Raw genomic sequence first — 13,244 nt, forward strand, 5'->3', positions numbered from 1 at the left:
CTGTGCTACCAACAACACAATCCTGAAGAAGTACACAGCTTCTTAGGCATTATTGGTTAAATGAAGTACTTAATTACTCATAAAGTATATTGTTTGTCATACATAATCACTTGTTAGGATACCTTATAAACATGGGAGCCTTAACAAAGTTTAAAGCATTGATATTTTTTCATCATCTTTTCCAGAACCAGTCAAATGTAAAGATCCCGGCAGAATGGAGTATGGCCAGATACACGGCAGCATTTATACAGTTGGTGGTGAAATGACATTCACATGTGAAGAGGGCTATGAGCTGTCTGGAGCTTTTCATGTCACCTGTTTGGAATCGGGAGAGTGGGATCATGCACTTCCTCATTGTCAAGGTATGAAGGTCGTATGTCTAGCACCAGTGAGACATGCACTGTGAGCTTTGGTTCTACTACATAGCTATATGCCATTTGTTTTACACCATAGCAAGTGCAAGCATTTATTTACAGGGTTGTTTGAAGGGAAGCTGGACTGGACTAGCTGACCTCTAAGTCAACCACACCTTTTAAAATAGTAAGCAAAATACATAAAAAAAATTAAGAATTCAAAATAAGGCAATAACATATAGTAGCAATCAATGCATAACTTTTATTTATTTTATTTAACATTTCTTTACCAGGAAATTCCAACAGGGACAGAGCCCATTTTCAGTGGAGGCCTGAGTAGAAATGCTCCAGATGTATGTCTTTGAAATGCGATAGGAAACTGGAGCACCTGGAGGAACCCAACAGAAATGCAGGGAGAACATGCAGACTCCGTACAGAAGGTACCCCAGCTGAGAATTGAACCAGAGAATCTCTTACTGTGAAGTGACAACCCTAACCATTACACCACTGCACCGCCATGATAATAATCAAACAATGCCATAGCTAGTTCCAGTAAGTATAAATCCCTGTGTATAACTGAGATGACTCGGGGTCAGGTAGTGGCGTAGGTACTGGAAGACCCAGTTGGAGAGGCTAGTAAGTGAATGACCAATGCTGGCTTGCCTGTCTTTGGGGGTAGGTATCCAGCATTGCTGCATAACTTTCATGCAGAGAGCTTGGGTTTCCTAGCATACAGTAAACCCAAACCTCAATAGCTGTAGGCATGATATTTTTTCTCTTTGCGATATATCTGTGCAGACATGATCCAACTTGAAAGACCTCCAATTATTCTCACAAAAAAATGAATGTCCTGAGTTGCATACCTATGCAGAATACCTTAGATCCCTGTCTGTTTACTCTGTCACATCCAGACTCTTTAAGAATTAACTCTGCCTGACCAGTAAGACTTCAAATTACCTGGTCCCAAGCTACATTCTTAATATTTGCAGAACTGGCAACAAAATGAGCACCCACAGAAAAGCCTTTTACCTTCAATGAAACATAAGCCACCCTCCTGGCATGATAGCTACCTCATTTAAAACATTCCTCTCTTCTGGTACATATTCCCCTTCATACCAAATAAAGTAGTTTTCTTACCCTCTTCAAATGCGATCTAGATGAATGGATAGGTAACCATAAATATACCCCTGTCTTACCCTTCATGGAAAGAGACTGCAACAAGTTGGAATTGCAGTGGCTAGGCTAAAATGAGCTACCTGAACAATCATATAGTAATAACTTGTGAACTTGTTCAACAGAACTTGCCGTAATATTTTCATGATGCTAATATAGCCTCCATTTAGCCATCTCTTAATACAGTGGGAATTACTGCAAAACATAAAACTTACATAAAACTGAAGAACTAATACTTGCTTAAACAAAGCATTTCCAAAAAAATCTGTCCTTTAATAGCACACCTATACTCAGAGATTCCTTCATAAAGTCATCAACATATCAGCCCCACACATAAGGCCTACCATTTCGTACAACTTGCTGTGTAAATAGTACAGTTTGTATTGCAGTTTGTCTAACCATGCTATGGATTCCTTAGCTATCACATGTTGGTTAAACTTTTGATGTTCATTATTCTTACTGCTGCCATAGCCTTTGGCTATATGGGTTGTATCCTGGCCAGGATACAACAAATGGCCATTTTCACAAAGCTCTGGCTTCCTCTCACACCTTCTGCTGATTAACCTGTCATTTGGAGGGAACTCAGAAGCCAGAGTGAAGGCAAGTTTAGTACTTTCTTGCCACCTCAAGAGAAAGCAGCTCTGAGGCAACAATTGGCCTTCAAGCTTCATTTGTGTCTGATAAGTCCCCAAAGGGGAACCCTTCCACACAAAAATTGTTGCTATTTTAAGAAAATAATGTTAATTTTTTTAAATTTTGTGACTAAAAGGTATATTTCCCCTTTAAGAAACATGGTATTTTTTCACAGTATTAGATGTTTCCTGTCAGAAACCACAATTTTTGATTAAGGGGCGGGCTTATTTTTCATTTGGAAAGTTGGCTAAGTTTGTGATAAAGGTATACTGGGTATGTAAATTTAAATGTGTGACTATAAGGATCAGGAAGTGTTTTAACAGGACAGACTTGTTTTAATGTTTTAATGTTTATGTACACTTCATGACAACTTACCTGTTATTTTTTGCTGTCAGGGTACATTTTGTAGAACTGCTTTATTTCTTAAAGTATTTCCATTTTATGCTTGTCTTTTAACAGAAAAGAAGACTGTGTGGAAAAGTACAAGTGTGTGTGTGTGTGTGTGTGTGTGTGTGTGTGTGTGTGTGTGTGTGTGTGTGTGTGTGTGTGTGTGTGTGTGTGTGTGTGTGTCTGTCTGTTGCTTGTTATACTTGTCTGACAACTTACCTTCTGACAGACTTGTTCGCTTACCAGCATTCAGAACTCTTCTTTTGACTGCAGCATGGATACTTACTCCAGTCTTGCTGGGTATTGTTCTGCTGTAATTAAAAGAAGAACTAACACAATTTACTACCACCATCACAGGCTCAGATGTTGCCTCAGCCATTAGTGAGTGAACCTGTAGTGGCCAACAATTTTTCCTCAGACAACTAACTTGCTTCTCCGGGTTCCCCTGGTGTAGTCCTTTCAGCAATGATGGACAGGGGGTGGAGGGTAGCCATGTCCTGTTTGGCTGTTCCAGTGTCTGATTCAGGCCAGAGAGAACCTTTTTCTTTGGTTTCTGGGAGACACTCTAGAAAATGCATTTTGGAGTAACCAGAGAAAGAGATTTCTTGACTAGGTTGAAGTACCTCTCAGCAAGAGGTTTTTCTTACACAGAAGAATGTGGATTTTCATCTGGAAACTTTCCTGGGCTTCTCCAATGAGTCCCAGACATCTGTAAGAGAAATTCTCAGTATTATAGTGCTCATGGCTTTTATGATTCTCATAATCCCCCTGGCTAGGTTACACATGAGAAAAAAATCAATGGTTTATATAAAAATCCTCTGGAATTTCAGACTCCAATCTCAGGCGTTGTCAAAAAGGAACTGCAGTGGTGGTGAGAGCAAATGACTCTAAATCACGATCTCCCATTTCCTCCTCAGATCCCCAGTCAATCTGTAACTACATCCATCTCAGCTTTTGAAAAGGTGCAAGGCCTGTAGAATGCCTCAGACTGACCAGAGTACATAAATGTCAAGCAGATGTTTGCTGTGATCCATGCTTTAAAATCTTTTCATCATCTATGCTCCTGTGGACCTCTTCAGGTGATTACAGACAGCACCACAGTGATACATAAACAAGTGGTGAGTTTTCAGGTCATACCTTTCATGCAGGCTTGCATATAATGGCTTGGGAAGTAGTTCTACAGCACTTTTGAACCCTTTCAAGCAACTTAAATTCCATTAGAGCAAAATATAGTTGCAGACAAGCTGAGCAGGAATGAATGGAAATTCAACAAGGGGGTCATTCAGATGTTGATCTGTTTGTCAGGAAAACCTGAAATAAATCTGTTTGCCTCCTTTCATAACAGACAACTGAACAGTGTCTGCTCCTAGGCACCCTGTAAGCAAACCTGATAAACAAAGGCATTTTCATTGCCTTGGACAAGAATGTTCCTTTATGCATTTCCACCCTTTCCAGTTATACCCAGGATAATTCAAATATTCAGGAGGGGTCTCCAAAAATCATTGTGGTGACACCCTTCTGGCCCATGCAACATTAGTCTCCTTTCTCAAGGAATTGGCCAAAGGCAGTTACCAAAAGTTTCCTTGCAGACTGGACCTACTCACACAGGACAAGGGGAATTTGGTACATCCCAGTCTCAAGTAACTTCAACTAAATGCATAGATGATTCAGTTTTGATTTATTTTAGGTACCGCTTTTATGAAGATGTGTGCAGGGACTAAAGAAGGCAATGAAACCTCCTGAAAGGAAATCTTATATTGGTAAGTGGAAAAGATTTTCTAGTTGGTACCTAGCCAATGACTAGGGTCCCATCAGGATTTATGTACCTCTGGTTTCGAAACATTTTGTGTGAGTTACTGTTCCCTGGCCTGTCTTTTTCAGTTATCAAGGTACATATTGTGGCCATTTCTGCTTGTTTTCCAGTCAAGCCTCCCCTTTCTTCTCTGTTTTAGTAAAGCAGTTTCTTAAGGGGGGGGTTTACATATTAGGCCTCCTAGAAAAGAGGTAGCCCCTTCCTTGAATCTTAAGTTTCTGCTAGAAAATTTAATTATGTCTCCCTTTGAACCAGCTCATCAGGCAGATTCAACGTTCATTACATGGAAGACTGTACTGTTTACTGCTCTGACATTTGCAGGAAGAGTATCTGAGTTCCAAGCTCTTATGATGGGTAAACCGATAGAGACAGGGTCACAATAAGAACAAATTCCTCATTTATGTCCAAAGTTGTTTCAGAAGTTTCTTTTAAAAATGCCATCAGTCTCTCAGTGTGCTATCCAGACCCAAAAAACCAGAGAGAAATGATTCTACATATTGTGGACATGCATAGGCAGCTATGGTACTGTCGTGACAGAAGCAAGTCCTTTTGAAAAACTGATCAGATATTTTCATGATGGGAAAAAGGAAGGTCAACCGGTTTCAAAACAGCTATTTCTAGATGGTTATCATCAGCTAATTCCTTTTGTTATACTCATTATGTTAAAGCAGTCCCAGGCAGTGTCCTTGGCAACGATTTGATCCTCTGTTCACATTTTTACAAATCATTGCAAACCGGATTCATTTTCCAGGTCCAGGACTAGATTTACTAGGACCTTTCTCCAGGAGCTCCTGGATCCTTATCCTTCCTCCAACCAGGTTGGATAGGCCTTGGTAACTAACCTTTGCAGCTAAAAGGTTACTGCAACAGTGAGAATGATAAGCGCATAGTATTATTGTGTGAGTTGCACTTACCTATAACAGTAGATGTCTGAATTGCTCATTGCTGCAGTAGCTGCACCCACCTGCCATCCCTGTACCACTGTATATAGTTAGATGTTCACCATATTGAACACTGCTGCAGTAGCTGTAGAACAACCGGCCATCTTCCAATGATTCAGAGCACCTTCCATGCACCCTAACTGTCAGGCAGCTCAAGCTGAGCTGACTAAAAGACAAGTTTGGGCATGAAGCCCTTCAGTGCTATACTGCCACTGAAGAGTACATTCCTGTGAGGCTTTTGAGGATTGATGGTCAGCTTGTACTTTCCTGTGCTGGCAGACAAGTTCACTTTTGTGAAAAAAAACTTCAATTTTCTTAATTATGTTGATGTTATATTATTTTCATATTCAGGAAATAAATTTTAAAGCTATGAGTATTTTGTTTTAATGGACTGTCTCAATACTGTAATGCACTTTTAAATGGAGCACTTGTTTTTTCCAGTCAGTTTAAAAGTTGTGTAAAGTAACTGAAAACATTTTTTTCTTCTGGATAAATTGTGTTTATTTTACTTTTCTTGGGCTATCATAATGTTTAAGTGCTTTTTACTGTGTTTTTCTGTCATAAAAGTAACTTTTCCTGGATTGGTAGTGTTTACTGGCAATCGCTGCTTGTCATCCCTGGGAAAGAGGCGTCATTTTCTTCTTAACCATGGAACAGACTACTGGTCCCACAGTCAGTCTTTCTTCCAACTAAAAAAAGAAAAAAAATAAGCAAACAGCCTTTGCCACTACAGCAGGCTAGCAATTTGCTAAAGCCGCAGGTTTGAGACTCTGCTGTGGCCGTTTGTTGTAACTCAGACCGCTCATCATTTACCCTGGATACCTCTGGTGTAGCTCCTACAGAAACTAAGGACCACGGTTAGATATACCATCTGGAGGTCCCCTCAGTAGGCAAGGGAGAGCCACTCGTGCTGGTCCTGGGAAAGGGAACAGGGAAGGCTTCTCTGTTATGTCACAATACTATGCCCACCCCTCGGAATGCTTTTATGTGGACAAATGTTCAAGACGTTTAAAAGAATGCATTATTGAACACAAGTCTGACATTAGGAGATGTGTTGTTATGAATGCTTTAGCTAGGCACATCTTAGATAGGGGCTCAATACATGATTTTAAATTTAAGGTGGTTCATAAGAACTTACTAGGAGGGGATAATAAATTAGATGTATCAAGAGTATAGCTAGATTACTGGACTTAAAACAGATAAATATCCTGGGCTTAATAATATGGTAACACTTAAACCAATATTAGTTGCCAAGCAGAAGGAATACAAATAAATAATGTCTTAGATTTTATAAAAGAAGAACATTTTTTATGTCTTTTATTTTTGTATGTGCTTTAAATTTATATTCCTACTTTAAAAGTAGATGTGATGTTAATTATTTGTTAAATTGTCTGTTTTTTTTTTTTTACTATTGGTGGCCTGTGTCATGTGCTGTGTTTCATTATGGTATATTAAGAAGTGTGTAAAATGAGTTCTGAATACTGATGAAGGGTGTTTCCCGAAAGCTTTATCTTCTGTAAAATAAACCGTTTTTTCACTTGATGTGTGTATTTTCAGTATTTTGTTAGCTAATATCTTGTGGAGCTAACTGCAGAGAATTCGATTGTCTGCCTGTATGTCAGCTAGACACCTCAGTTCAAAAATCTTTTCCACAGGAAAAATAGATCTTTATTTAGATCTGTTTCTAAGGTTTTTCACTCAGACTTTGGTCACTGTGAGGCAATACCTCAGGATTTTGGGTCTCATGGCATATATAATTCTCATGATGCCCTGGCAAGACTAAACATGAGAAAGATATATTGTCATCTGAAATCTCTGTAGTTCTGGCATTAACATCCCTTAGCTTTCCAAATCCCAGCACATTACATCCAGGTCTCTCCTTCTCCTTCTCTGCTCCAAAGCAGTCAGTCATCACAGAATCTTTGGACTTTCCTTGAGGTGCAGTTTCAGAAGGGATAAAGTGCAGGGGGTGTGGGACACCAAGGACAGAAGCCAGCACATACATATCAAGGATATGCTTGACCTGATCAAGGCACTCCACTTTCTGAACCATCTTTGGTCCTCTGGGACCCCTTAAAGTAGTTACAGACAATACCACAGTCATGTGGTACATCAACAAGTAAGGGGGAACTAGGTTGTAACCCTTTGCATACTAGCCATGTTAGCTTGGGTTATAGCATCCCAGCACTGTGTCACTCTACAGGCATCCTACATTCCAACAAAGCATAATTGTGGGGCAGACACGCTTTGCAGTACCAAGACAGACACTCACAAATGGAAACTAGATCAGGGGGTTTCCAAGATATGGTCTATCTGTGGGGAGTTCCTGAAGCAGACCTCTTTGCCTCCTGTCTGAACAATCAACTAGCAAGATTCTGTTCCAGGACTCCATGCAAGAAGGTCTGGATGGGAAATACCTTTTCTTTTCCTAGGAAAATAAAGCTCTATATACTTTTCCACCCTTTCCACTAATATCCAAGGTACTTCTGAAGATTCAGAAGGAATCCTTCAAGATCATTGCAGTGACTCCCTTCTGGCATAGGCAACTGTTGTCCTCCCTTCTTTTAGAAATGACCAGGGGCAATTTCAGCAAGCTTCCTCACAGACTGCATCTACTCACACAAGTACAGGGGTTTTGATACACCCTGAAATTAATCATATTCAATTGGCCACCTGGATGATAGGGGCTTAATTGCTTTTAGGCATCTGTTTTCTGAGACTGTGCATCTGGTATTAATGGAAGCAAGAAAGCCTGCTACTAGAAAATCATATATCATACAATTGAAAAGGTTTTCTAGTTGGTGCCAACAACATAACCAGCACTCATTCAATGCTAGTTGTCCTCTGGTTTTACAATATGTGCATAAGTTACTACCCTATGACCATTCTTATTCCTCTGTCAGTGTCCATTTATTGGCCATTTCAGCATGTCTGTCCATGGATCCTCCTCTTTCAATGCAGTCTAATGTCAAAATGTACTTAAAAGGGGTTTTGCATAAGAGGCCTCAAAGAAAACTGGTGGCCCCTCCTACAGAAGCTAATTCCTCCATTTCAGCCAATTAATCTGGCTGACTTTAGGTTATTAACATGGAAAATGATTTTACTGATTGCTCTGACCTCTGCAAGAAGGGTATCTAATTTGCAAGCTCTTATCATGAGTCAACCCTACCTCATTTTCCATAGGGACATGATTTCTTTGAGAACGAATTCCTCATTTATGCCTAAAGTGGCGTCTGAGTTTATTTTGAGCCAAATTATCCATCTCCCCATTTTCTTTCCTATACCTAAAAAATGAGGGAGAAATGATACTCCATACCTTGGATGTCTACAGACAACTCAGGTGCTATCTTTACAGAACTAAATCTTTCACATCTTCATATTAATTGTTCATTCATTTCTTGTGAAGGTAAGAAGGGACAACCTATGTCAAAACAGAATATTTCCAAATGGTTGTCTAAGGCTATTACCGTTTGTTATTCTCACCATAACAAAATTATTCCAGGCAGAATCAAGGCCCACTCTGCCAGGTCCTTGGTGTCATCTGTGGCTTTTTGGAAAGGGCTGGATTGTAGAAGTATTCTAGAAGCTGCTACTTGGTCCTTTGTACATACTTTTACAAAGTGCTGTAAGCTTGATTCCTTCTCTAGATCCATATTAAGCTTCGCTAGGACCATTCTCCAGGGGCTCCTGGACTCTTCTCTTTCTACCTCCCAAATGTAATTAACTAAGGTAATTTACCCATATAGCTTAAGCTACTGCAGTAGTGATCAATATGATGATTATGGTACAGCCGTATAAGTTGAACTTAACATAAAAGTAGATGTTTGAATGATCACTATTACAGTAGCCACTCCCTCTTTTCCCCTTGTTTTTCGGTATGTTTTTATGCCAGGGTGTGGACATTTATTTATTTATTTAGATTTCATTTTATGTTATTTTATTTTATTTTATTTTATTTTTGTAATTCCTTGCATTTTCCTTCCAGGGGTCAGCCTTCCTCTCTCTGCTGCCAGGAAAGCTTTGAAGGACTTTGCTCCCAAGTTTGTCTTTTAGTCACCTCAGCTTGAGCAGCTTGACATTTTGGGCATGTGGGAGGTACCCTGAAGCTTTGGAGGATGGCAGGCTGATCATTGGCAGTGTATAACCCATATAGCGAAGGCTATAGCAGCAGTGATCATTTGAACATCTACTATTATGGTAAGTTCAACTTACACAGTTGTACTTTGGTGTGATATAAAGTTATTGGTTAATATTTATGGTGGTGGTGCTGCGGTAGCGTTGTCGCCTCACAGTAAGACGCTGTCTGGTTCGATTCTCAGCTAGAGCGTCTTCTGCGTGGAGACATGAGTGAATGGGCATACGTTCGTTGAAGGTTGTACATCAGGGCTGGTAACTCGGCATGTAAAAATCAACTACCAATCATTAGAGGACCGGAGTTCCGCTGTGGCGACCCCTAACCGGGAAAAGCCGAAAGACAGAAACAAATTTAAATATTTTAGATGTTCTTGATGAGTGCCTTTTTCTTTCTGTATAGGCAAGAAAGTCTTGAAGTTGCCTTCACTCTGACTGTTGATTTCCCCTACAAAGGGCTCACCAATCAGCAGTTAGAATGAAGGTGTGGGAGAGAGCTAGAGTTTTGAGAAGCTGGCCACTTGTGTCCTAGGCAGGATTCAATCCATATAGCAAAAGGTCTCCAGCAGCAGTGAGCATTTCAAACATCTGCTGTTATGGTAAGTATAGCTAACACAACTGCACTTTCCTTTGTGGATGACAAAAAATAATAATAATAACTGACAGAAGTAAAAGTGCCCACTTTAATGATTTTCCACAAAGTCCTTTTTATATTTGGTGCTTTTTGAAAAAACAAGTTTTACTTGTTCAGATAAGAATTTTGTTAGACCTCCATACCTTTCAGATTTGCAGTTACTCTTAATATTATTTATGGAACTTGACTCAAATGAATAAATAATTTTACACAAGAAATATTTATTAATATTGTTCATTAAATGGGGCATTTCTACATTGTTTAAATGTGGCATGTACCTTTTACTAGCCTCATTATCTTTCCCTTCATTTCTTTGCTTCATTAGTGCAACCCCTGACTAAAAGATTTGTTTAATGTTTTAATTTGTCTTTCTTAGAGCTAAAAATTATTTTTACATTTCTTATAAATATAGGATGCATACCTTTGGCACAGACATTAGCATTTTTTAAATTTACTTCGTGTTATAGAGGGATGGATCCACTAACTGCATCTCAGACACCCCAGGTTTGATTAGTTGCTTAGGCACTAAAAGAGTCTGGTAGGGGGTGGGGAGGGAGATGAACAGCCAATGTCAAAACACCTGTCTCAGGAGAGGGACCAGGGAACAACATGGACAATGGCATACCTCAGTGGTTGATCCCTGGTCGAGACAAGAGGATGTTTGGGGTGCGTTACAAGGGTGATAAACCTTTGGCTGAGTGGCATGCAGAGCTTTGAGTAATATACCTCTAGCCAGTTGCATGTCAGCCCCTTGGATAATGTGAGTATAACTCTGCCCCATAATACCTTGTTCAGGTCACTGGACCTAAACGTGAATGGTGCTGTTCTAGGGGAGGGAATTCAAGTTTAGTACACCCTGTTATCAAGGAAGAGACACTGGGAGTAGCTAAAGGACAACTGTGGTGATCTAAAAATACCATAAAATATAATAATAATAATAATAATAATAATAATAATATAACAGTAATAATAATAATAATATAATAATAATAATCACTTTTCTTAATAGTTTGTGATAAAAACTAAGCGCCCATCTCATTGATTTTATATTGCTTTTTCATCTCATTCTAGCACCTTTATAACACAATTGTATTATCTGCTAGTATACATTATTCATAATAGTATAATACTCACACCACCCCCCTTCAGAGAATAAAAAAAAAACTCTTCATAAAGCCTTCATATGTACTGTTCCTTTTTCTATGATTAAAATTGTTCCAAACTCCCATATATAACATCTCCCATGTGCAATTTCCTCCCTCTTCTATTCCTTATGTTCCAAATAGCTTATTTATCAGGAATAGGTAGGAAGAACTGGCAAAAGGCATCCATTCCATTATGAAATAAGCAATCTTTTACACATCATTTTGCACATGGAATATATCTTGTCACATATTCTTCTTGCATCTTGTTGAATTTCCTTACATCTTCAAACACCAAAGTTTCTGAATTTATTGCTTCTTTTATTTTTTCATACAGTGCAGATATATGAACCATTTCTGTCCACCAATCCTGTACTTGGTCATAGAACCCCCCACAATGTGCTGAAGAAGCTGGCTACATTTCAGAATACCAACATTTTCATTCACAAACAGAAGTTATCAAAAACAGTCTCTATGGGGCAATATGCAACCTGAATAATATTTTCAAGTTTATTAATATAATTTCTCAAAAAACATGATTCTGCTTTAATGTTTAAAGTTTTTCTAGACATTGAGACTCAGGCATTAGAAACTCAAAATAGTTTTATTATTTCTTTAAATATTTCAAGATTTTTCCTTTGCTTTGCCTCTGTTAAGTAAAACTTTATACATATAACCTAACTTAATTTCTTAATTTAGATTTTTTATTTCTCATACACTGTGTAGTTCATAAACATATATTTTTAAATGGATAGCCCTATAAGTGAATAATCATTTTCCAAATGTACATCATGAGACAATTTCTTATACACTATTGTTAGCAAAGATATCTTCTTGTGTCTTATATAGTGTATTTGAAACTATCATTGTATCAGTAGAAAATACCCTGCAAATTTATTACTTGTCCTTGGAACCCAAATATGTACGTATATGCTTATAATCGTAGAAAGCAAAATGTTTATGAGCAATTTGTGCAAACACGAAGATACCATTCATTAAGTCCCAATCGAGTATGTGATTCTATATTTTAAATGTTGCTTCTTAAGTATCTTTTATCAGGCAATTAACAAACTGAAATTCTATCAAGTTCAAAAACAGACTGCCTACCATATAATATTGTACTTCCAAGCTCATTCTAACCGCATTTGTCTTGAAGTTACCCATGGTATCCCAGAAAAATCACCCCTCCATAAAACTTTGGTATAAATTTAATTCTATTTCCTGTACACAGTTAAGGGATGGTGATGTTCAACAGATAAAAAGTCAGTGCAGGTGTTAACAGTTTTCATCACGTTCATTATGCCATGCAGGGAAAAAGTATTTTTATGGCAATTTTAATACAGATCTTTTTTTCACTTTCTTTCAACAATCCTAAAGGTTTGAATCTAAAAATGTGCTTCATATGGTAAGATATATCTCAGACCAAAATATTTAAATTCCAAGCTGAATGGGATTTCATCTACGTTATTATCTACTTCAGACAAGTCTACTATAAATCTAATTGAATTACACAATTTATCCTACATCCCATAAAGATAGCCACTTTCCTAAAAGAATGATATCCTTTTCTCATAAATAATCAAGGGACACTAGTAACAAATCATCTATATCTGCTGTAAAACAATATTTTTGTGTGCCTGTCCTGATTCCAGTCAAATTTTGATTTACAAGTTCCAGTAAAGAATTCATTGTAATAACAAAGAGTTTTGGAGATAAATGACACCTTTGTTTGACACCATTTGTCAGCTTAAGTTTCTCTCTTATTGATTAATTAACCTTAACTGTAGCATTTGCATTTTCTGTAAGTTCCATATTACTGTTATATATTATTCAGGAAAAGTGTAATAGTCTAACATTCTTTACAAAAAATGTTCTATTTAATAAATCAAATGTTTTCAGTTCATCAAGTGATATGCTCACCACATTTTTGATCCAAAATTTGTCACCAAAAATAATACCAAATGTAACGTTTTAAGAGTTTGCTTGCTTTGGATATTTGTCCTTTTGGACAAAAATTAAACTATTTAAGGAACAGTA

At 38.0% G+C, this 13,244-nt stretch overlaps 1 protein-coding gene across 3 annotated transcripts in view; it reads left to right on the forward strand.

The window, feature by feature from the left end:
* Nucleotides 1-13,244, forward strand: part of SVEP1 (sushi, von Willebrand factor type A, EGF and pentraxin domain containing 1) — a 2,252,988-nt gene that overhangs the window by 1,493,737 nt on the left and 746,007 nt on the right. For all 3 annotated transcript variants that reach the window (XM_044061036.1, XM_044061037.1, XM_044061038.1), the window contains exon 33: nt 186-362. In XM_044061036.1, the coding sequence (XP_043916971.1) occupies nt 186-362 (177 nt within the window). The remainder of the gene's footprint in view (nt 1-185; nt 363-13,244) is intronic.

Source organism: Protopterus annectens, chromosome 2.part0, assembly GCF_019279795.1.
Source record: "Protopterus annectens isolate FY-2018-M chromosome 2.part0, PAN1.0, whole genome shotgun sequence".
Classification (NCBI taxonomy): Eukaryota; Metazoa; Chordata; order Ceratodontiformes; family Protopteridae; genus Protopterus; species Protopterus annectens.